Below are 25,674 nucleotides of genomic sequence, written 5' to 3' on the forward strand. Positions count from 1 at the left end.
GGGTTTTGTCGTCGTTTCTAGCTGCAAAGAAGTGCTGCAGGCGACCAGAGGAAGAGTGTCCGGATGGATCCAAGGGTGGTTCAGAGATCTGAAGAACCTGAAAGCAGAGGGGACAGAGTCTGGATCACTAGCCAGTGACCAGGGAGGCGACAAGAAGATGCCAGCCAATGTCGGGTGATTTCAGGTGATGTAGGTGAAGCTTGACTCTTCAGCCACAAGGACCAGGAGGCGTTGACGACAACCAAGAGCTGGATTTGAGCTTTCCCATGTCGGATGTCGAGTGCTGCAGCGTCGGTATCCGGATTGGACCCAACAAGCCTTGGCAGCAGCAACCCACGCAGAATAGAAAGATAGGCTTCGGTGCAGACCAGCAAGGTCTGCGGGACTCACCCTTTGGAGGGGAGTCAGGGCACGCCAGGTGCAACAAGGGAAGCCCAAGAAACAAAGAAGATTCCTTCGTGGGGACCCACCAGTCAACGGACCAGGGATCGCGAAGGGGCCTTGAGCAGGAAGCGCTCCCATGGGACTCTAGTGGAGTGTAGGCCCACCAACTTCGGTGCAAAAGGTGCTCCGGGCTTGGACTACAAGTAGCCCAATGCACAACTTCGGGAAAGCTCGGGAAGTCGATGCACTAGCAAATGTGTTGGATGTCCAGGAGTTTCGGTCTCACGTCTCTCGTGATGGCTACAGGTCTCAGCTTCACTGGGGACTCGTGTCGGCATCGGAGCTGTCTGGAAGTCTGTGTCCTGTGTCGCAGATTCTTCGGTATCCGGCAGGAGCCTCGAAAATGCAGACCGGTAAGATGCTTCTTTGGTGCCTGTTTGAACAGGGGGGGGGTCACTCCTTGACCCCAAGGGAGATTTCTTCCGTCTTCCAGTCGAAATGGAATGTCGAAGGTTCAAGATATATGTTGCAGTTTCGTCCAGGGTAACCTAAAGTCCTAGGGACTGGGGTCCTATACTTATACTAAGTTTAGGGGATGGACTGACTCTAAGGTCAGTCCTATGGGAGGACCTGGGGAGGGGGTGGTCACACCCCTTCCCCTTTGTCCAGTTTCGCGCCAGAGCTGGGGCTGAGTGCCCCATCAACCTGTTTGAACTGGGAAATGCACGGGGACACCTTGTGTGCCCCAGGCACTGTCTAAAAAGCATTCACTGAATGCACCCACCCTGCCCCAATACACTAAAGCCTGTCTGGGGAGGTGCTGGCACCTCCCTGGACAGAAAACCTATTGTTCAGGCCTCCCCTGCCGGAGTTTCGTCTAGCAGCAGGAGGTCAGACTCATGTCTGTGGCAGCAGCATCCATTTTGTGATGCTGGGGCTCTTTCGAACTATTACCGGGTAAGTAAGTGTGTCCATATCTTCTCCCTCTATAAGGGTGGATGCTAGCCCTGCCGCCAGAACTGGCGGGGGGCGGTAGTATTCCAAAGTGTTTGACACCAAACACATGTTTTGATGCAGCCATTCCAAAGTTGGCATTAACCGCGAGGTTATAATGCACTTAAGAGTATATGGTATGGCTGTATCATAGAACAGCTATAAGGTAGGGATTCTGAAAGCTGCAGAGGGGCTCAGCTCATGCTTGGGCACCCTCTCACACAAACCCAAGCACTGTGCCTTCAGGATTGTCAAGGCCTGCAATAGGAGTGACTTATAGGTTTATATGTATATTACGCTCCATGGGGTTGTCCAAGTAGCGGGTAGCACCCGAGCCTGCGTGCGCCTTCCCCAAAGCATTAGTTGGTATGGGCAGTTGCGTGTTTGAAATAGCACTGTGCCTTCAGGATTGTCAAGGCCTGCAATAGGAGTGACTTATAGGTTTATATGTATATGTATATTACGCTCCATGGGGTTGTCCAAGTAGCGGGTAGCACCCGAGCCTGCGTGCGCCTTCCCCAAAGCGTTAGTTGGTATGGGCAGTTGCGTGTTTGAAATAGGCCCGACGCGTTTCGGAAATTTATTTTTCTCATCAGGGGCCAGCAGTAAAGTGCACAACGTCTACCATCTCCCTATATGAAAACACACATTGTGCTTGTGGGAGATGTAGTCCATATATCCTGGATGGATGCACTTTCAAATTACTGCTCGTTCCAAAGGCTCTACCATGAGCCCCAAACATCACTCCTGTCCTCATCCATCGCGCAGCTCCACATACGAGACTCCTTGGATAACGAGTCTCGTGGCCCCCGTTTCTTCGGGGTGGTGCAACCCAGCGGCAGGACCGCCGCTAATGTATTACGCTTCACGGGGTTGTTCAAGTAGCGGGTAGCACCCGAGCCTGCGTGCGCCTTCCCCAAAGCGTTAGTTGGTATGGGCAGTTGCGTGTTTGAAATAGGCCCGACGCGTTTCGGAAATTTATTTTCCTCATCAGGGGCCAGCAGTGAAGTGCACGACGTCTACCATCTCCATATATGAAAATACACATTGTGCTTGTGGGAGATGTAGTCCATATATCCTGGATGGATGCACTTTCAAATTACTGCTCGTTCCAAAGGCTCTACCATGAGCCCCAAACATCACTCCTGTCCTCATCCATCGCGCAGCACCACATACGAGACTCCTTGGATAACGAGTCTCGTGGCCCCCGTTTCTTCGGGGTGGTGCAACCCAGCGGCAGGACCGCCGCTAATGTATTACGCTCCATGGGGTTGTCCAAGTAGCGGGTAGCACCCGAGCCTGCGTGCGCCTTCCCCAAAGCGTTAGTTGGTATGGGCAGTTGCGTGTTTGAAATAGGCCCGACGCGTTTCGGAAATTTATTTTCCTCATCAGGGGCCAGCAGTAATGTGCACGACGTCTACCATCTCCCTATATGAAAACACACATTGTGCTTGTGGGAGATGTAGTCCATATATCCTGGATGGATGCACTTTCAAATTACTGCTCGTTCCAAAGGCTCTACCATGAGCCCCAAACATCACTCCTGTCCTCATCCATCGCGCAGCTCCACATACGAGACTCCTTGGATAACGAGTCTCGTGGCCCCCGTTTCTTCGGGGTGGTGCTACCCAGCGGCAGGACCGCCGCTAATGTATTACGCTCCATGGGGTTGTCCAAGTAGCGGGTAGCACCCGAGCCTGCGTGCGCCTTCCCCAAAGCGTTAGTTGGTATGGACAACCCCATGGAGCGTAATGTATATGTGTGTGTGTGTGTGTGTGTGTATATATATGTGTGTATATATATATATATGTGTGTATATATATATATATATATATATGTGTGTGTGTATATATATATATATGTGTATATATATATATGTGTATATATATATATATATATATATATATATATTTTACACCACCTTACCCAGGCTGCAAGAGGAGACCTGTGGTGCCATTTTGGAAGGCTTCCCAGAGGTGGCATAATACATGCTTCCGCCCCTGATAGACCTCGGGGGTACCTATGCCCTTGGTACCTAAGGTACCATATACTAGGGACTCACAAGGGTAACCCAGTAACCAATCTGGAGTCCACCTAATGTACATGCAATCAATTTAGAGAGGGAAACAGATAGGCTGGGACCCTGGATAGCGGGATCCCAGCCAAACTAAGTCAAACACCATCAAAACACCAGGCAAAAAGAGGGGGTAATCATGCAGTTGGATTCCACCTTCCTACAAACAGTACTGAGATCTTGATAAAATCACACAATGTGCATTCTTTCGTAGTTATTCTTTTATTCCTTCTTAATTGGGCCACTTGTTGCGTCTCTTTATACAGCAACTACAGCCAACACGTGTCTCGCGCCCACTGCACTTCTTCAGGGCTTTGGATTTATGCTTCTTTCTCTCTGCGTATCTAATTTAAAAAAAACTCAAATCTGTTGTCTGGGCTCAAAGTATTACCATCTTCTAAATAATGCTTTTTCAAATAAATGAACTTGGTCTATTCCTCCATCTTGTAGAATCATTGGAATTTGATGTCACTCAAGTATTGGAGCTTTCATAGATTCACATGCCTGAATCATTCCCGTCTCGACGACAGGGAATGATTCAGGCATGTGAATCTATGAAAGCTTCCAATACTTGAGAACTACAGTTACAGGTAAGTAACTTGTTTTCTTCAGAATCACCATATTCTGCACCATATGTTATCAAATCATCTGGATTCAAAAATGTTGTAGCACAGCATGAATCTGAATTAATATTCACTCCCTGGCTATTAAATCCCCCTGATGATGCAGGATCCACGTCTCTCTCTAACAGCATCCTTCCTCCTTCACGTGCTGTGATTGGAAGTGTGAAGGAGTAAGCAAGCTGTTGCAGACACGGATCCCGTATCCGGAGGATTTAATGACCAAGGAGTGAATATTAATTCGGATGCATGCTGTGACAATTCAATGTTGTTGTTGATTGCCGTTATCCAAAGTAAGTCCATTGACAGACTAGAGATCTTATTCACTCCTGTTTGAGTATAAAATACATGCCAATAGTAGTTTCTGTTCTGATTGGAACATGGGTGTTATGCACCATTGGGAGAAAGTTTTACATGTATTTTCCGTGCACCTGTCAATTTTCACTGTGTACTTGCACTGCACCTTCACTTAGAGCATATGGTTCCAAACCAAGGTTTTGGTGTGTCTAATACTGTGTTGTACATAATACAAGTCTGTTTAACTGTAATAGTTGTTGCTCATTCTTTTTTTTCACCGAGTTTTATATAGCACAAACTTGATTCAAAGGTATCAGAGCACTTTACATGAGCATCAGTTGCGTTACATAAGAGCACATTCATTTTTTGTTAGGCACATTCTTTGACGTGAGTGATATAACATTGAGCCTCTCCGAAGTACCATTGTATCTTAATACTATACATTTTATTTTGATATCCTTTAGTGTCAGCCTGACCAACCTAATTACCAGAAGATTGATGTGGCGCTTCAACTTCTTTTTAGACGATAATCCATTGATGCTCATGCCCCTTATGTCTGTTCCCTATCCTTTTAGGATAGCGTCTACAGTCGAGAACATTTGAGACTTTGATGGTACTAAATATTGACCTTTGAAAACATTCTCTTTCTTAACCATGATTGCATTGTTCTCTCATTTGAGTGGTGGTTTGTATTGCATCACTCTAGTCGTCTTCTGTTTGCTGCCATTCAAAGTTCAAATGCTCCTGACTGTTTTTCATTATTAGCCTGAAGAATCTGCAGAATACATGAAGACATAGTCTCAAGTATTGCTTTGATGTGCTTATTGTGTCATTTTGTAAGGTTAGCAAGAAAACGTGGCAAATTAGCTTGTCTACTCTGTCTTGGGGTGGAATCTCCATTCCTTCTCGTATGAATCCTGGCACCAGAGAAAGCCAAAGTTTCCTTCTTGACATATTCTGACAGTCTTGATGCATTTTTTCTCTAATGTGCCAGTCGGGTAAATTAGGAGTATGCTACGTTTACTTCTCTTCCTAAAAATGCTTTTACTGGAGCCATTTTGTGAAGATTCAAGGAGCCAGTTTGGATGAGCAGGTCTGGCATCTGTTAATGCTATGCATGTAGGCGATGGTTTCTGAGATCTCCTTTGTACTGCAGCTGAGACTGCAGACTCTGTTTTGACCTGATCCAGTATGCATGCATGAGCTGATGATGTTGCTTTGTAGTTCTTCTCTATACAACAGGTTAACTGTAGAAGTAGCCGGATTCTGCATCATCAACTTTGCTTCCTCCCCTAGATAATCGAAGATGGGAATAGCTTGGACACTTCTAAGTATTTTTCATTACAATCAGACAGCTAATGTTGGAATGCATTGAGACTGCGACACTGGGAGGCTTTCCCTATTTACGCATGAAATTCCTCTGTCTTCCAGTGGAGAGTCCCATGATGTTGGTTCAGGACTGGCATCATGTGGAGTTATACATTGGTTCCATTCTGAATTCCTTACTAAGGAGTTGCTGTCAATCATCTCCTGACATATCAGTGTTGTTGCCGTCATAGAAAACAGATGAACCGAAATTGCCTTTATCATCATCGCCATTATCAAGATCTTTTTGGGGGACCTCAGTCCCATGATTTTTTCCGTCTGAGCCCTACACATCTCCATCTGAGCATAGTTAGTATTTACAGCGAAGACTTCTTTGTAGCAAGTTGAATCCTTATCTTGAGGTGTCACAGGAACCTACTATAAGGCTTTTGGTTGAGGAGTTGAAACAAACGCTGGTGATTGCGACTCACCCAACTTTCAACTTTGCAGCGCGACACAGGCAGCATGCTGCGCCGAAGAAAACAAAGGCGCAACTCGCCAAAGTATTTTTTTTTTTCTTCAATATTTTATGCTTTTAATAAGCAGCGCGGCACAGGTTCAGGCTGCTGCGCTGCTTACCAAAAGCTTACACTAATGAAAAAATAGACTTTGGTGAACCGCGCCATTCTTTTCATCAGCCCGTCCCTCCAAAGTCTGTGCAGTAGGACTGCCATTTGCCAGAGTTGGAGTTATTGACATTATAAATGCCAATGTTTTTTTTTTTTTAACCTAGCCATTTGCAGTACTAGATGTGGCCAAAATAGGTCCCATGGACTTCATGGCGGCATATGGTACTGCACCCTGCAACATAGCTAGTTAAAAAAACATTGGCATTTATAATGGCAATAACTCGAACAAATGCGAGACCTATTGCATTTGCGATGCTTGTTGCTGATTTGTGGGCCTCTCTTGTGGTCAGGTGGTCTGATTCCCCTCGCTCCTTATCTGGTATTACCCCAAAGATTGCCTGCAGCAAGCACAAATGCATGCAGTCTCCCATATCTTGAAAAACATGTATACATATTGTCTTTACAAGTTAAAAACGGCCCTGATTCACTTTTTATTTTTCTTCCCGGGCCTATTTTCTGTCCCTGTCCAACCCTGCTAGGAGCCATCGCTGGGTGTCTCGGTGACTGTTGATTTGTTGGTGACGACACTGCGGTCAGTCTAAGGAGGGTTCTTGTCAATGAAAGGCTTCTCTTCGTCGATATTGACTGTGGTGTTGCTGAATTGTTCGTTGAGAACAATCTTGTCAACGGAGTGACAGGATCCAAGTATTTATTTGGTGTTGATGCAGTGTTGTACACTCAAAGTCTATGGGGATTGCATTTCGAAAGGTTTTGATTGTTTCTTCTCAGCTTTTTTGTCTCGCTTACCTTGTACTCTTGAAGTAGAAGCATCCACTTTCTTCTCCAAACTAGCCAGTTTTTGCCTTCGGTCTTTGAGAGTCTTTGTAGAACAGATGTTACAGTTGTCATATTTGGTATGTGGATTATACCCTTAGATCTTTATTTTTTCACATATTTTAATAGCTTTATAGAGTAATTTCTTCTCCATAATATCTGCCATCGTTTTTCTTCAATGTTCTTATTCCTCGCCTTCTTCCATATACATTCAATTCTGAGAACAAGAGAGCTCTCTTCAGGGATCTTCACAATGAACATGCAGTAGAATATCTGGCAGCTGGAAGCTTCTGACAAGGTACCAGCTGATAGTGCTGGTCTCTGAGTGGGAGGAGTTTGGGTAATTTATAGTGATGTTTTTGATCTATGTAAAGTTCAGAGTTACTGAGGGTCAATCTGCACTGCTGCGCTAACATAGTTTTCCCATGGTTCTCAGCTTGATTACTGGGAATAATTTAAGCATGTAAATTTATGGACTGCCGGCAGCCCTTCTGACCCCTGTCCGCCACAAACTTTCAAGACAATTCTTTTATCAACCTCTGCTGCCATTCCAGTAAGAAGAATCATCAACGATTCCTTAACTACTGGAATATTTCCAGAAGAACTCAAAAAGTCATACATACGCCCTTTACTGAAGAAAACAAACTTGGACCCGCTGAACCCCGAAAACTACAGACCCATTACAAATGGACCTTTCCTGGGCAAACTGATAGAAAGAGCAGCGTTCGCCCAGATGTCCCAATTCATTGAAGAGAATGACATACTTTCAGAATTCCAAACAGGATTCCGTCCGGGAAGAGGCACTGAATCTTCCCTCCTTGCCATCTGGGATGACCTAAAGAATACAGTTGACCGCAACGGGGTTGCTGCGCTACTCCTCTTGGACCTCTCAGCAGCCTTTGACACGGTTGACCATGACACTCTGAAACAAAGACTTTATGAAGCCGGCATAGAGGGAACTGCTCTAGACTGGATCGCTTCCTACCTTCGAAACAGAACTAATGTCATCCACACCCCACCTTTCTCGTCCAAACCGTACCCCACAAAAGCAGGGGTCCCTCAAGGTTCTATCATCTCGCCCATGCTTTTCAACATCTACATGAAGTCTTTACCAGTACTGATCAATAAATTTCACCTCACGTGCTACAACTATGCAGATGACACGCAAATACTCCTTCAACTGGAATGCCCCAAAGACATTGGAAAATCACCAATTTTCAGCTGTCTCAGAGCCGTGGATCAGTGGATGACTTGGAGACATCTCAAATTGAATGCTTCAAAAACTGAAATACTCACGTGTGGCGATTAAAAAAAATTACAACCCGCTTGCCGCATGGCCTGATGAACTGGGATCACTGCCTAAAGTATCGAAGGAAGTAAGAAACCTCGGAATGACCATGGACTCCAAGCTGTCGATGAATGTCCAAGTAAATAAACTATCAAGATCAAGCTTTGCTACTATAAAAACGCTGCGACGAATTTTCCCTCATTTGGGATTTCCACACAAGGTCCAAGCTACCATCTCCCTTGTTCTATCCAAATTCGATTACGCCAATAGCCTCTACCACGGATCACCTTTAACGACCATGAAAAGACTACAACGGATCAGAATTCGGCTGCCAGACTACTCTTGCATATCAAACCACGAGACCACATCTCCCCTGAAAGCCCTGCATTGGTTACCGGTTGCCAGAAGATCCACGTTCAAGCTGCTTTGTATTACCCACAAAGCAATACATGGAATAGGACCACTCTTCATCAGGAATAAAATCACCAAACACATTCAACAAAGGAACCTACGCTCTAAAGGAGCATCTCGCCTCAAAATCCCACCATACAAGAAAAAAACAATGGGTGGCACATCCTTCTCTGTTCAAGCAGCCAAACTATGGAACTCTTTACCCCCCAACATAAGATCCACCGACAACCACCTTATCTTCAGAAAACTACTCAAGATCTGGCTCTTCCCCACATAAGCACCATACGGAAATAGAAATTTACAGCATATCCCTCTGTATATAAGCATTTGTTTTCACTATAGATATGTACCTATCTTTGTGTATTACTTTATAAAACATGTAAAACAATTATGTTAAGAGAAGAAAAAAATAATAATAATAATCATCATCAATAAATAAAAATCATTTTTGGTCTACATGTACATACTTCCATTGTACATCTATGTACCTTCCATGTACTTGGATCTGTGTGTCTGTTACTTTTCTCCTGAAAAAAAGCATATCCAATGCACTACCCTATCTCTCATCCTGTGCCTCTATCAAAATATTTAATCTAAATATACTTACTTTTTTATGTATCTATATACTTTTAATGTACTTATGGATCTATATACTTATCTCTTTCTTCTAATTTAGCATTTCCAATGCACTAGCCTATTTCTCAGCCTATACTTCACTCAATATATCTTCTAGCCCAACCTTCTGACTCCTCTCAAACTTCTTTCTACTACTCCTTCTAATGCACTACCCTATCTCGCATCCTATAGATCTATCAATATATCCTCTACATCCACTCTCTCATTTATCCCAAACCCCATACCACTACTATGATCACCAAAATAACCTTTTCTAGACTCTCTCCTGCTCTACCCCTCCTTGCATCATCTGACACCTCTTTTTACTACACCTATCCCCTAAAACAAACATTTCTAAACTCTCCCCTCTGACTCCTTCCCTCCAAAACTCATTTTTACTCATCCAAAAGCCTCTTCCTACTACTAATGACTATATAAAAAAAAATCACTTTTATCCCTCCACTATCCTTTTTCAATAAAAATTAACAGACTAACATGTTTCACTTCTCAAATTCCATATTCCATATTCAACTATACTAATATACTGCCCAAATAACTGAATAACATATCTACTACTCAAATTACTTCATATTTATACTATACTAATTTTCAACACTAATCCTTTATGGGTTCCGGAGTGGCGTGCTACTCGCCAGAAAAGCGCTTCAACGCCCATCAGGGGTAACAAGTGCTATATGAATGCAAATCTTTCTTCCCCTTTTATCCATCCGCTATCCTTCTCACTCCAAGTAACAGACTAATATCCACCACTGAAATTACCTCCTATTTCACCATATTAATTCACCACTAATCCTCTATAGGCTCCCTGAATAGCATGCGTCAACAAGCGAGCGATAGATAAATGCAAACCTTTGTCCTACTCTATCCTTCTGCTATCATTCCAAATCACTGATTAACCTATCCACCACTTAAAATTTACTTGCATGTTTCACTATACTAATTCAACACTAATCCTCTGTTGGTCCCGGAGTAGCGTGCTACCCGCCGAAAAAGCGCTTCGACGCCTCGTCAGGGGTAGTAAGCGCTATATAAATGCAATTACAATACAATTACAATACAATCCAGTGACCGAAAAAAGTGCATTAACCCGTTGAACTGTGTTTCCTTTGTTTTCTACCTATAGGTAGATTCTAGTAGTTCCAATTGCACATGCCAGGATATTTTGTCATAATAATCTTTGCCTCTTTGTTTTTTGTCAGTTGTGTATATGGGCCCAAAAATAAGTTTGTTTTTTTTAGAAATCAGAACAGGGACTTTGAAAGCTTGAGAAGGAACTAAGCACATCTTGAGAAAGTGAGGCATAGGATTCAGGGCCATCCCATTCCATGTTGAGGTCCCCTTCCTGTTCAAACATAACAAAAACTAATATCTCTGGTAGGATAAAACACCCGGTTGCACAACCATCTTTTGCTGAGACTGTGTCGACTAGTTGCTTCCTGAACCAGTCGGCTAGGTCCATTGACTGGGTATTTGCTGGCCTGTAGCGGATGGGCTTTTAGGTGCGAAGCCTTCTTTTGCACAATAGATTTTTTACCACAGTTGTGGCTAGCCTGACTTCCTGTGTAGATGCTATGATTCCAGTCCGCGGTTGCACTGTGGGATCGAGCTTCACTTTCCTTCTGTCTGCTGTAGCACTGATGCATTGCGTAGAGCCATTAAGCACTCAACCCCTGAGTGGGATTCAGGGAGGACCAGCTGTCACTCAAAGGCTTTCCCAGTTTAAGTGATACTGGGGTTTGCAGATGGGATCAAACCTGCCTGTTCGTAACGACTCTCCAGGCCAGCCAGGCAAGATCTGTCCCGCTCTATAGGTCTTCCCCCCTCCACCCTAACAGGCAGACTTCACACTCATCCAGTAGAGGAGATAGTTATAAATCCTGCTCTGCTAGTTAGTGAGCGAGGTGCTTCATCACAAAAAGACATTAAGGGTGCTGATTTGTTCAATGATTTTGATACTACCTCTCAGCTGATTGATCTGCGGGTGATGTGCTAAGTATGACTGGAAGTGTGAGGAGCGCACAGTGACGAAGCCTGTCCTTCCCATTTACCAAATTGATCAATCTGCAGGAAGTTGACGAGCTCTCCAGTACTCAATCACTACTTGCAACTTGTCCTAGTATACCGTTTCTGTTCTAAGTTCTCATTTGGTTTTCCCTTTGTGTGGGAAGGCTATCACTGTTGCGACCACACTCATCTCAGTTGTACTTCCAGTGGTACCGATCTGGCAAAGCTATTTTTTGGAGCTGGTAAATTGTTATCCTTCCTAGTGTTTGCTTTCTTCTTGGATGCATTGACCTCCAAGCTGAAGGGGAAGTGCGACTCAATCCTACCCTTCTGGGTGAGAGATGGCTGTGCATCAAACAAAAGTCCTCTGGGACCTAGCTTTATATAAGAGTTGCAAAGCTATACATTGCATTTATTTCTTAAAGCACTCTTAAAGCCTGCCTCAATGCGGCCGCCAGACTACTTACCGGCTCTAGGAAATACAATCCTATTTCCTCACACCTAAAAGCTCTCAACTGGCTCCCCTGGAGGCAAGAATACAGCTCAAACTAGCATGCATCACGCACAAAGCCTTATACTCTAACTCCCCTGCATATCTGACACAGAAACTTGGAGGAACCAGAATCTCCCAATCTGCCAGAGACCTCTTGCGCCAACCTGCCCGCTTCTGGAAAATGAAAACGTACAACCGGGCCTTCTCAGGGGCTGCTCCAAGAATATGGAACTCTCTCCCACCAGACATCAGAAGAATACCCTCACTGTCTCGCTTCAAAAAGGATGCCAAAACCTTCCTTATGGGCAAATTTCTCTGGTAAATATTGCCTCAACCACCACCCTAGCCCGACCTAGGGCCATCCACTACTTCCCCTTCGGACTACTGTATCACCCCATCAGAAACCGGGGGCCTGGCTCGAATAATTGTAAAAGTGTTCTGTAAATTTGGTGTCTCACCTTGAGTAATTGGTTAAGTAAACTGTAAATATGTGCTCCTCTTCCCCTATGTATCCTACATCCCTCCCCTTACTACTCGAGCTGGTACTGGCTTGATCCTAAGTCTGTCAGTATATTGCTTTGCTCTCCTGTAAAGCGCTCTGATACCCTGACGGGTCAAATTTGCGCTCTATAAAACACATAAATAAATAATAAATTTCAGTACATTTAAATTTACTTTTTGTTTTTTCCCAATTCAGAATGCTTTGCCTAGTGATGACGATGAGAAGGACCCTAATGACCCGTACAGAGCACTGGACATCGATTTAGATAAGTGAGTATATGTTTGGTTAATGTGAAAAGAAAAAGTTGATTGACACCAGCAGTAGTTTATTATGCAAAACTACAGGGAACATATCTTTTCATTTTTTGACTCTGGTTTTCTGCTCTTTAGTTTGTGTGGTGATAGGTGGCATGATTACCTTCGCTTAAAATTTAGTGGTAATGTTGAGATTGGCATTTCAAGTTGAGATATCAGAGGTTTCAGGGTTAGTGGTCATAGGACTGTTTCAGTGCACTCCATGATGCTAAGCGCCACTATTCATTTTTATATATATATATATATATATGTGCCCTGTGTTGCTGATGTTCCACACTTGCTTAACTTATCGAACACAGAATATTTTTTTTTCTGAAGTTATTTGAAAGCTCTAATTTACTCTTTGGGAGAGGTGTGGCGCAGCAGACAGAGCTGCTGACTCTGCAGCGCAGGGCTCACGGTTCGATCCCCTGTGGCAGCTTAGCTTAGTACCATGTGACTCTGGGCAATAGCTCACCTAATCTCCCGACAGCCCCCAGTGCCTTGAAACCCTAAGGATTTATTACTCTATTTAAACTTTGCATGGTTTGCCCATCTAGTTGAGTCTGGTTCTTGTGCCATGTTTAGAAGTATCCTGTGTTCTTGGGGAGGGAGGGAGAGAGGTCACATTGAATATGTTAAATTTATTTATTTTGTGATGTTAAGATCTGATATTTTCTAAACCTTCTAGTGTGAGAAATATAACTGCCAAGAGCATTCTGTGCAAGTTGCATAGTTTGATGATGAAACCTAGGAAACATTCCTGCCAAGGTAGACCATCATTCCACAGTGGCCAGTCTTCGTCCTGCCATTTGAGTCTAGACCTGGTCACCCCATGGTTTCTGTAGACAAATAACATTATTTGGATTGGCTTGGGACACTGTCATCGCCAACCAAGGAATCTCGCTCGCCTAGCCACTCTAGGAAAACACTATTGGAAAAAGGATTCCTTTGTCCAGCACCTTCCCTTGAGAAAATGACAACTTAATTATTCAATCTAAAAAGGGAGGAGATCCACTGCAGCTACCATATGTGGTATCAATGTATACAGCAAACTGCCCTCCACTATAAATACAGTGGTAGAGTGGGAAACCCAATACACCCTTGGAGGCTTGGGCAAATCTGATATTGTCAGGTAAAGTGTGCCAACAAGGGATTTCATTCAGAGAATAAAATCACTTATGAATTATTTTTAAAGCAACTTCTTTGATAGTTCAATATTAACAATTTTTGAACCAGTAATGAAATGAATTAAATAACTTGTGCAATCAATGCACAGAAAATCAAAACAGCAAAAAACAAAATACAAACACAGGAATATCTTATAATAAAAATATATATCATTTTAACCCATTAGGTTAAATGGCACTATACCTTTTTCATGTGTATGCATTGAATTGACTTCAGTTTGGACTGTACCCTGCTAATTGTGATTCACAATTGAAAATATATTTTGATTATAAGATATTCCCGTGTTTGTATTTTGTTTTTTGCTGTTTTGATTTTCTGCTCATTGATTGCACAAGTTTATTTAATTCATTTAATTACTGCTCTACTATAGATGGCATACTGCCCATGTGTGGAGTTAAGTTAGCTGCTGTGTTTTTCTGCAAGCATATTTGCTCTAAATTCACGAAACACCTATCTGACGATTGCCTTGCTTAGTGGAACCTTTCTCATTGAAATCTAGAAGCCATATGTCCTACTGAATAACATACTTAATACCTCACCTTGGACCAACAGCTGTTTGCTGGCTCTGCCTTACTGCACCTCATTGTAAACAGTCTCAATATGACAAGTAGAACAATAACCTCCAAGGAGGCTAATTGGACAAACATCCAACAGTAAAGATAAATCTACCTTTCTTTCCTGCAATCCACTGGTAACAACTTAGACATCAATGAGTGTTCTTACTGCACTGAGTGCATGCTCTCTGTGACAAAGCTGTATCACATTGTGGTTTTGCAGTAATGGAGGAAGAAAAAGGTCCACATACTCAAGTGGTTCCAGGCTGCACCTGTACTTCGTCATAGAAACTTGTGGGATGTCTACGCCTCAGCTATATTTTACATAGCCATCTTGGATGGCTACCCAGTCCGCTAAAGAACCTGTCAAAACAACTAGTGCAGTCTGAGACTAGGTGCAGCCTCCAACAACAACCTGGCAACTACCATCATCAAAGACCACCCAATTAAGGAATCTTTACTTGTCACTGCTCACTACTCCATAATGGTTCTGCGTCATTTCTTCTCAGCTGCTTACCACCTCAATCTAAAGCATCCCTTGCTGCCATCCTCCTGGACCAGTTGACCACTTAAGCCAATGCATCCTGGTCTATATTAACACTTGGTTTGACAAAACTGGTTGCCATTCAGTGCATGCCTCCTTGTTACTTTTGAAGCACTCAGTTGCCACAAACTAGTCACTGGGTTTACACATAATTCAGGACATAACCTTGATACTGTCTTTGTCTCAGAAAATGTTATGTGCTCGAGAGGAACCAAACTAATCACCTAAAGTTTCACTCGACTCCAGCCAATGCAGCCTTCTCATCCTCCTCATCCTCCTTGACCTCTCGGCTGCGTTCGACTCTGTGGATCATACCCTCCTACTTAATGCCCTCCGAGAGAGAGCGGGCATCGAAAAAACAGTCTTAAAATGGTTCTCCTCTTTTCTTAACAACCTCACCCAAATAATAAAGATCAACAGGTTCGAATCTGACCCCCTCCCCGTCAGCAGAGGAGTCCCCCAAGGGTCAGTACTCTCTCCACAACTCTTCAACATCTACATGGAACCCCTCACCTCACTTCTAAGGAACTCCAACATCCCCTTCCACCTCTACGCAGATGACACACAACTATATTTGAAAACCACCTCGATAGCAGACATTCACAGACTAAACGCGACACTCATGGAGGTCCAACAGTGGCTCACAGCCAACCACCTCAAACTGAATGAAGAAAAAACTGAAGTTCTCCTAATATCGAACAAAGATGAAAACCCACAAATAGTGGAATGGCTCAAAGCCTTAAATGCTCTCAATGTCTCTCTGACACCAACAAACTCCACAAAATCTCTAGGAATCACCCTCGACTCCAAACTGGACATGAACAAACACATTTCTAAAACTGCCAAAAGCGCGTTCCTGAACCTGAAACTTCTATACAAAATTAAACCCTTCCTCCCCCCCCCCCCCCCCCCCCCAAGACCTGAAACAGGCCACCCAGGTACTTGTGCTTTCCAGAATTGACTATGGCATCGCAGTGCTGTCGGGAACTGCCAAGGCGCACCTGGGACCTCTCACCTCCACCCTCAACGCAGCAGCAAGAATGGTCACAGGAACAAAGAAATTTGACCACATCTCCCCAGCACTCAAAGAACTGAAATGGCTCCCGAATGATCAACGAGCCAACTTCCGCACAGCTTGCCTCACCCATAAAGCCCTGCATACAGGCAAACCGGAATACCTGGCTTCCAAACTAAAAAGGGCGGGTCAGTCCAGGAACCTCAGAAGCTCCAACACACTTTTACTCATCCCTCTGAAATCACAGAAACGAAAAACCTCAAATAAATCCTTTGCGGGGAATGCCCCCAGGATCTGGAACTCCATCCCCCCCATATCAGAATGACTGCCTCCTTCCCGCAATTCAAATCGCTACTCAAAGCCTTCTTCCTTGAACACTGGTGCCTAAGGAGAACCTCATGCGTGACGGTGGAAGTCCACTTTCTATCTGAACCCAGAACCGGTTGATTCACTCCAGGTCTCCGTCCCTTATTCCGCTCAAGTTACTGTCGCACAGACTCTATTTCCTGCTTGTTGTTGTTTTATCTGTATTTGCTGTGAAGCGCTCTGATACCTCCGGGTCAGGCTAGCGCTATACAAAACTTCAATAAATAAATAAATAACAACTTCATCACCTTTGGCTCAACCCTTACACCATTGTAAGCAGTGAAAGTCCAACAAGTGGTTAGTGGTAATCGCACTCGTTTGTGGTTCTGATTTTTCTGTGTTTTCGTGATTTCGTAAAATGTGGTTGGTGCCGCCAAAGTAAACCTTCTGGGCCCAAGGTGTGAGTGAATTCAAATGTGCATTGCACGAGACTCGTGTAATGTCCCTTTGGCGCACTCTTGCAATAATTCTTCTTACTCTTTTTTCATCGACAAATGATTTTTATTTTCATGGTAGTTTTTCTTTTCTTTTCATATATGCTTCTTCAATACATTATTCATAACATATCGATTTTTTGCCCAAATGCAATCCTACAAATTAATCCAGAATTGTGCAAACATAACTTTGGTATAATAGTACTGATTGAAAATGTCAATTGTTACAACATGTCTTCACATTTCAGTGCCTTCAGAGGAACGTGCGGTGTAGGTCTACAAAGACAATGTGATGAATCATGCATGCAGTGAAATTCTATTCAACTGGACTGTATGATGTAGCCTTAAAGGGCGTGAAAAGCTTGTATCTTACGCGTGCACTGTGTGCGAGATTCAGAAATTCGGAGAGGTGATGAACCATGCATAAACCAAACGACGGTTTGTGCGTATTAATGTAGCGTGAAATAGTGTGTACGTTATTCTTATTCAGAAGTGCCCAAAACTCAAAGGTTACATGCCTAAGTTTATAAATCTACCAACCTGAAGCTTGAACAGGGGTCTAGCTTCGGAGATAGCGTTCGCGTGGTATCTATAATGGGATAGTGAGATTGGTTAGCGGTCAATTAAACCGCAACTGGCATAGTTTAACGGGAAAAACTCGTAACGTGAATGAGGTTGCTGGTTAACAGCTTACCTGATAGTTCTTAGCATTCAAGGTTTAGGTACGGCGTCCGGAGGTGTGCGATCGGGAAACGCATGGTGTTCGTGTATGTGTTTCTTAAAGAAACTACGTGAGTTGTAATAGGGTGATTTCGGTCACGTGGTGAACGATGTTGTAATCGGTCTAGTGATTCGTTTATGGTAGTATTGGGATACCTGAAGGCGTCCTGATTTTGAACAAAGAACTTTATGAATAGCCGTGAATGCTTGCAAACAAAGCAATAGCGGGTTGCTTGGAAACGAAAAATAATGTATTAAAGAAGCATATATGAAAAAAGAAAAACTACCATGAAAATAAAAATCATTTGTCGATGAAAAAAGAGTAAGAAGAATTATTGCAAGAGTGCGCAAAGGGACATTACACGAGTCTCATGCAATGCACATTTGAATTCACCATTGTAAGCAGCACATAACTAAATATTCTTTAGCAGATCATGAAAAGCTTCAAAGTCATCTTTTGTCTAGTTGGAACACCTGGCAAATTTGCCAGTGAACTGACTTATCTTTTGTCGAATAAGTTATTCACCTTCGGTGACGCCCTATCTGGTAGATAGAAGATCTGACTGCAGATTCCTCACCTTAGAATTATCCCCAGACGCCAGGCTGTATCCAGAAACCTTTCGAGAGTGCGTGTCAGTAGAAGGCATCATGTGACTCTGTAGCAACGTTGTCCACCGAATGTGACGTCCGTAGACTCCTTATAAGCCCGCCTCTGACGCATTGACAGGATTTTCTTCTGCAACTACTTTCCACGCTAGTACGCTGAGCCACATACAGAAACTGCAACGGAAACAGTGTGTCTAAAAGGAATCTTCTAATTGGAAAATCATCATATTTGTTTTGGCATTAAATATATATGTTATTACTTCCCCTTTTTATTTATTATTTTAAGGAAGAGAGAGAATCATGTCGCAGAGCTGAGAGGATGGATGGGTCAATAAGGAATCTGAGGCTAGTTCTTGTCTCTACCAGATAAGGTGTTACTGAAGGGAGGTAACTTATTCATCGGATAGAGACGTCTAGCCGCTGATGCTTTATCTTAAAATGAGATACCCAGGCAATACCATCCCCGTAGGCGGGCCTGCTAACTGGATCATTGGAAAAATCCCCGACCAGGCTAACCAGTCTGAAAAAGAGAGACCAGCTGCCAGGAAGGGAGGTGAGACAGAGAGAAATCTCACCAGAAACATGGAGGAGAAGCCCGTACGGAACTGAGTCCGCAACCTTGGCAAAGACATGGTAAGAAAAATAAGGAAGAGTTGGAAAGAACAGTCCATAGAAACATGATACTACATTGTTCCCTTAAAGTCAACCGATCCAAGAAAACTGATCGGAAAGCCAAGGAGAGAAGCTAAAACGATTGAAAATCCTAGCCATAGAAGCAAGGAATGCAGAGAGCACCACTAAAGTAAAGGAAATGGATTGGGGGCAATAACAATTAAAGCCACAGACCACATGTGGTCAAAGGGAACACTCAAAGAGGGAAAAGAGCTCTCTGGGACTGTTCAACGTAAACTCCTTAAGGGGAATGGAGGGAGAGGGCAGAGGAAAGACCCAAGCAATAAAAGATGAAGGCTTTCTCAGGGGACGAGGGAGAGCGCAACAATGTAAGCAGAAACACACTCCTCCGTAAGAGCGGCAGGAGAAGGTCACTCACTATAGAGATACAGAAGAAAAAAACTATATAACAATAGGTGTCCAAGAAGGGCACATAGAAACAGCCACCATGTCAGCACGGGCCAAGGTGGAGCAACAGCGAGCTGGCAACTAACCGCATGGCCTTATATAAAAGGAAGAGAAGAAGAAAACAACAACAACGACCGAGTGGTGATAAGCAGGCGGCTGAGAGACCGGTGAAAAGAAAGACAACCTTGCTAGAATAGAAAAAGAAACCCACTATAGGGGACTGTAAAAGGGTCAAGTTACAAGGCCCGCACAGGGAGGCCTACACATATAACTAGCTCCCGTCTGCGGGAAGAATACCAAACAGGGAACGGACCTGGCTGAAGCAGTGGACAAGGTATAGAAAATAGCATGGAATCCAATGTCACAAATGAAGGTCCAAAACAAGGAACCAACGTAAATATCAACATTAACAATGGAGAGCTAGTGCCTACAGCCTAACGAGGATGTGGTCTAGAAGAAGAGGAAAGGTGCGGGTGCATGGGACAATATGTGCCCTGAAAACATGCCATGTGACATCATGGGTATGGGTCCTGACATCAAAACACAAATCATAATTGATATACTCCTTGGGAGAGTGAACCACCCAAGGGGTCAGACAGTATCTGAGCTATCGAGAAGCGAGGGAAAAAGACCCTGGTAAAGAACCCCCTGGGATCACCAACCTCTGTACGAACCAACCTAGAGTGGGAGGGTAAAGAATCTATGTTCCAGAAGAGGCGAAAGATGAAAAATGGCTATAAACCTCAAAAGGGGCAGTAGGCCCATCTGAGGAACAGCCAGGCACAGGACAGATTCTCGATCCGACCCTGAAATCGGAGAGATAGTAGGTGTCAGGGGCACCGCACATACTGCCTCAGCCGTGATTTATCAACCGACAGCAAGGTCAAATGACTACAGGAGCTGGCCCTTGAGCGGGCCTCAGAGGGAGAAGAGGACCGCAACAGACGAGGGAACATCGACCTCCGCTAACATTGTCGTGCGGCCCTCCTTCAACGACTGAAATTGAAGACCTGATCCGCACCATTTGGAATCAGGGTGCACGCCCAGACACCACATGTAGATAGAATGAGGGTGCAGGGTCAACATTGTAGTCTACGGGACCCTGAAAATATTCAGAAATAAGCACACTGTTTCGTCAACAACGTTGAGATAGCCCAAAAATGGCAAGAGGTACCACTCACCGGATCTGCGTGAAAACACAGAAGGAAGAAACTGACGCCATCGCATCAGTGGAGGGCTTATATGGACTCTGCAGACGTCACATCCGGTGTGCGACGTGGTTACGGAGTCGCTTGATGCCCTCTACCGAAGCACAGAGGTACTGCTGTAGAAAAGTTTCTGGAACCAGTTTAGGACCTGAGAATAATTCTAAGGTAAGGAATCTGCAGCTAGACATCTCTATAAGATAGTCAATTTCACCTTTGGATTACTGAGGCGTTAAAAGAAGTTACAGCAATGAAAGCTTCACAAAACCAACCGCCATGTCAGAAGCGTGGTAGGTTTAATTCAGACAAATATAATAAAGCAAAATTAGAAGCTTTTAAGGATGGGGAGAGGGGTACACTTTAAAAGAAAGATACTTCAAAGATAGTGTCAAATGGAATCTACAAAGCCAGAATACAAAAAGCAAGCAATCTTATTATTCACTCAGATGTTTCATATTCAGCCATTGAACTCTAAAAAATTATTTCAAAATTTTGAAACCCAGATTACACTGACCGCAGAAGTTGGACTAAAGAATTCTGAAATTTCTTCATAAAGGAGCTCAGCAACCATATTGCACTGCCAGACTGGGTTGTGTTACTACATGACCAAAACGATGCCGATTTAAATTGCTTTTCGAAAAAGAAACTAATAACCTCATGAAAGCAGTCCGCGTCACTGGATCACCCAGCTACCTGTGCCAGACAAATAAAATAAAGAACATCTTCCTAGCATTTTCTGTGTGCATATAGGTCAGAGTATTTATTAATGCATCTATTTCGACTAGAGAGTTCCCCAGTAAATGAAAACATCCTACATAAAGGCAACTTTGCAAGGACTCAATCATGTGGCCCTACAGTCTATAAACTTGTATCAAATGGACAGTTTCAGGGTATGCTATATAAAAAATAAAGTATTCACTCAGATCTTTGGCTTCTACAAGCTAATCTCCTGCCACTGTAGCAGACAGACTGTGGTTTCTCATTTAGAACAGGAGTCGCTGCATGCCTCCTACTTTATCTATCATTAGTCTGACACAGTTGACCAAGCATCAACTACTGCTTCAAAGACTAAACGGCATAGCCCCTAAATTGGACTAAGTCCTGCCTCATACGCTGAGCACATACGGTAATCCTTTACCCTTCTGCATAGTTCCATTCTTGCAACCAGTATGTGTCCTCCAAGAAACTAACATTGACCCAAATTCTCATCATTGTTTGCCTGTCCCCACTCGTTGAACTTATCTGTTCTTTCAGTTTACCTGTTATAACCACACCAACAATACCTAGATTGTTCTAAAATTGAAACTCATTCAGTGCTATACTGATCTGTACTCGTGCTGTGTCAATAGGCGGAAGGTACCTGGATTCTCAACCCATCAAAAATTCATCCACAAATTATGGAAAACTATGACCCGAAAAGACCCTGACCTTTAGGAGATTGGCTTTCCCCGTGTCACCTCAATGGAAGTAATTAACTTGGTGGAAATTAAGTACTCCAAAGTCAGATAAGTAATGTAATCAAACGTGTCATCAAAACTATGAAAACACTGCAATGGTACATAACTCCCCACAGGATCTGGGGCACAACATTCATTGTACTGTCACACATTGATTACTCTAATAGGCTATACATCAGGCTCACAAAATGCCTAACCATAAACCGTCAACAAATTCAGAATACAACTGCTAGGAAAGTTCTCAGCCTGGAGCAATGTAACCAATTACACCTGCACGTAAGACCCTGCATTGGTTACTCTTGGTAAAAAGATTCTTTCAGAGCTCTCTCCATCGCATAGTGAGCAATCCATGGAACTTGCCTATTCTTTCTACATCCCTAACTTCCCTTTTTATGGGGGGTAGGGGTGTTATATAGCGCAAACTCGATCTAAAGTTATCCGATCGCTTTACATGAGCACCAGTTGGGTTCCAGATGGGCACATTAATTTTGTTAGGCACGAAGAGATTAAGTGATTTGCCCAGAATCACAGAATGAGTAACCTTGCCAAGACCCAAAACCGGTTTCCCAGCATCCTGGTTGACCGCACTAGCCATTAGGCCACATCCTAGTCCTCATCCTACATCCAACTTAGACACCTCAGGTCACAGAATGGCAGTTCCTCATCAGTCCACTCACTTCAATATAACCTGTCTAGGGATTTTCCTTTCTCTGTATAGACCTGTAAGCTATAGAACAAACTACTCAAGTAAATAAGAGTAATTGTCATCCATCTAAATTTCAGAAAATCTACAAATATTTAGTTCTCTAAACTAAAATGCAACCCCACAGAGTCTACATTCTCTAAAAATCCGGATCAACCTAATATTGCCTATTGCAAGTTCTTCTCTGCTGTTTGTTACTGTCTCTACTAGACAGACTCCATATAGTGATTCTTTGTAGGCTTTTACTGTGCTTCTAGTTTGTTGAGCCAAGTGGACACCACATAATGGAGGTTTTGTCGGCGACCAGCTGGACTCCTTAAAGTATATATCTGTGGACCCACTGGTGCTCTTCGACGTCAGTTTCTATTTGGGAAAGAATCTTCTCAAGATGGTAAATACGTATGACTGTGTTTATTCTCACGCTTTCCGCAATACTCCATGCTTATAGGGAGTGATGTCTCCACAGACCATGCTTATCCTCAAATATCACACACCTCACCCAGCTCTTGCCACAAAGGTTGAACTACAACCAACACAACTTTTCGACCCTTATCTCGAAGAGCACCCCAAATGCCAATGAAATCGGAATGCTTTAAGAACGCTTCAGTAGTATCAAATGCTATATAAATCCTACCAACAGAATTGCGACTTCACAGCTCAAAAAACGATGTACCTTATGCAAGGGGGAGGAAAGAGCAGTACAAATACCAGTATGAAACAATGTTAGCATGTTTATTTGAAGCATTTATTGAAAGCAGCATATGGCTTTAAGATTATGTGTAGCTCAGAATTGTTTCCCCACTTCTTATAGTCAAAGTCTAATGGCCTGATTATGAGTTTGGCGGTGTGGGAGCAGGCCACCATGCTCCCACACCACCAAACGGGGCCACCGTGCGCCCACCAGATTACGAGTTTCCTCATAGTCTGGCGGGCGGTCCATTGGCATTCCCACACTGGTGCCTTTCAAAAAGGCATCGCAATGGTAATATCAAAGTCTTTTCCTGCACGGCATGGACTGTGAAAGGGGGCGCATGCAGACAGGAGGGGCATATCACGTTTCCCACTGCATGCATCTCATAAATCTGAGGAAAGAGGGGCCCCTGTAGGCCTCCTTTGTTTCCTAACCGACACCCTTTTCCAATAGGGCCTCAGCACCGTGGTTAGGGCCGCAGTGAAGAAACTTGTAATGTGCTTGGCGTTGCCGCAGCTGAACTTCCAAGCATATTGCTGCCTCAAGACACCTTTGCCAGCGCCAGGTATCGCTGATCCCTGGCAGCTGCGGCGGTCCCATGGCGGTTCGACGACCAAAGTTGTAATGTGGCGGTCGAATTGCTGGGTGTATCCCCCCCCCCCCCCCCACCCCCACCCCCCACTTTTGGCAGTCCACGGACCGCCAAACTCGGAATCAGGCCATAAGTCTTCTTTTGCTTGCTGTTGGGAGCCACTAACATAAAATTAAGGGCATTGCCCCATAGTTGTACACTTTTTCCTTTTTTGTTAGCTTGTGTGGCGTACTTTATGGTTTTGCTTCAATACCGCTTGAACAGGGTAAAGATGTGAAAATTGTGTATAGTGTTACTGGCTATTTCTAGAACAGTTAGTTTTTAGGATCTACACTGTGTGTGCTCTGCTGATGTTTCTTTGCCATGTCATTAAATCTATGCTAATATTGTCAGCTATATATTATTTTAGTACTGTGGCTTTACTTGATATGCACATTTGAAATTGACCTGAACATAAGTATGCTTCCTCTTCCATTTCTTATTTACACTCAGCATGAGTGAGTTCCCCTAGCAAATAGTTCCTACTGCCACTGTAGATAAAAACAGTATCATCTGATCTGTGAAATGATAGAAAAACAATTTTAAAAAGTCACTCTGTTCCCGGACAGTTGTTATTGCTTCCTCTGCTTAGATGCAAAGGTTAGTCTTGAGTGGCTTTCAATTCCTGACCTGCTTTCTATTACCTGGCAGGTTATTTGGTTGTTACCTGTCTTCAACACCCTCTTTAACCCCTTCTGTGCGTTCGTCGGCCAACGGCCGTCGCGAGTACTACCTCCGTAGTGCTGCGCACGTCTGTTGCCCCACGGGGCCCCGCCCACTCCGCTAAACCACCGCAGCGGAATTACCACCGCGGTTAAGCTGTTAACAGCCCACTTCAAACTCTTATTTACTCAATGTTCTGCCAGCAACTGTATCTCTTAAACTTGTCTAGTTGTTGCTTGTGCATAGGTGCCTACACTGAGTTTATTGCAGTGATCTACCCTTATGTATGACCCTGTCATCCTGAGGGCTGGTTGGTAGCTCCTCTTAATAAGTTGGAGAGACTCAGACCGAAGGCATTGTAGTTGCTGTTACAGCCACATTCTTTTCTCTCCAACTTTCTCTTGCACTGTGGTTCTCCCTCCTTTTCAAACCTTCTCTCTCTTTTTTCTCTCTTTGCAATTCCTTGTCTGTCACATACATGCAAAGTCTAATTACAGGGAAGACTCCAAGGTAAGCTCGGACCCTGCTGGCTTTGTTCGTGTTTCCATAGGTCCTTTGTTTTTTTAAACCTTCTTGGATGTCCAAATATTTCACCTCCCATGCTAACAAGCAGGTTTCTCTAAAACAATGATATAGGGAGTTTAAGTGCCACATAACTAGAAGGCATACACTCGGCACCACCTAATATGTTACCTTCAAACAGTGTGTTACAAGCAGTTCCATCTTGGTGCTTAGAACTCCCCATTGCTGGACAGAGCATGTCCATTAAATATTCTTACAGAGGGTTCAGCGTGCATCCTTTGTTTATAGATATCCTCCTAGAATTAATAGTTTATCCTAACAATGTGCATATATTGCTCCCTTCTTTGTTTTCTCTTAAGTAGCTTAAGACAACATTCCTACTTTGTAGATAATGGTGCTTCTGAGTAGATTTAGGACATCTTGTGAATCCCATCTGTCTGTCTCTGACTTCTGATTATTTTTGTAGTTTGTCCATGCATGTCTGTGGTGGGTATTTAATGAAAAAATTGGTTGTCCATGCTCCATGTCT

At 43.6% G+C, this 25,674-nt stretch overlaps 1 protein-coding gene across 1 annotated transcript in view; it reads left to right on the forward strand.

Annotated features, from left to right (window-relative positions):
- The window catches only part of AP3D1 (adaptor related protein complex 3 subunit delta 1), a 347,807-nt gene that overhangs the window by 241,912 nt on the left and 80,221 nt on the right, over nt 1–25,674 (forward strand). The window contains exon 21 of the mRNA XM_078671456.1: nt 12,666–12,739. Coding sequence (XP_078527582.1) covers nt 12,666–12,739 — 74 coding nt within the window. The remainder of the gene's footprint in view (nt 1–12,665; nt 12,740–25,674) is intronic.

This window comes from Lissotriton helveticus, chromosome 12, assembly GCF_964261635.1.
Source record: "Lissotriton helveticus chromosome 12, aLisHel1.1, whole genome shotgun sequence".
NCBI classification, from domain to species: Eukaryota; Metazoa; Chordata; class Amphibia; order Caudata; family Salamandridae; genus Lissotriton; species Lissotriton helveticus.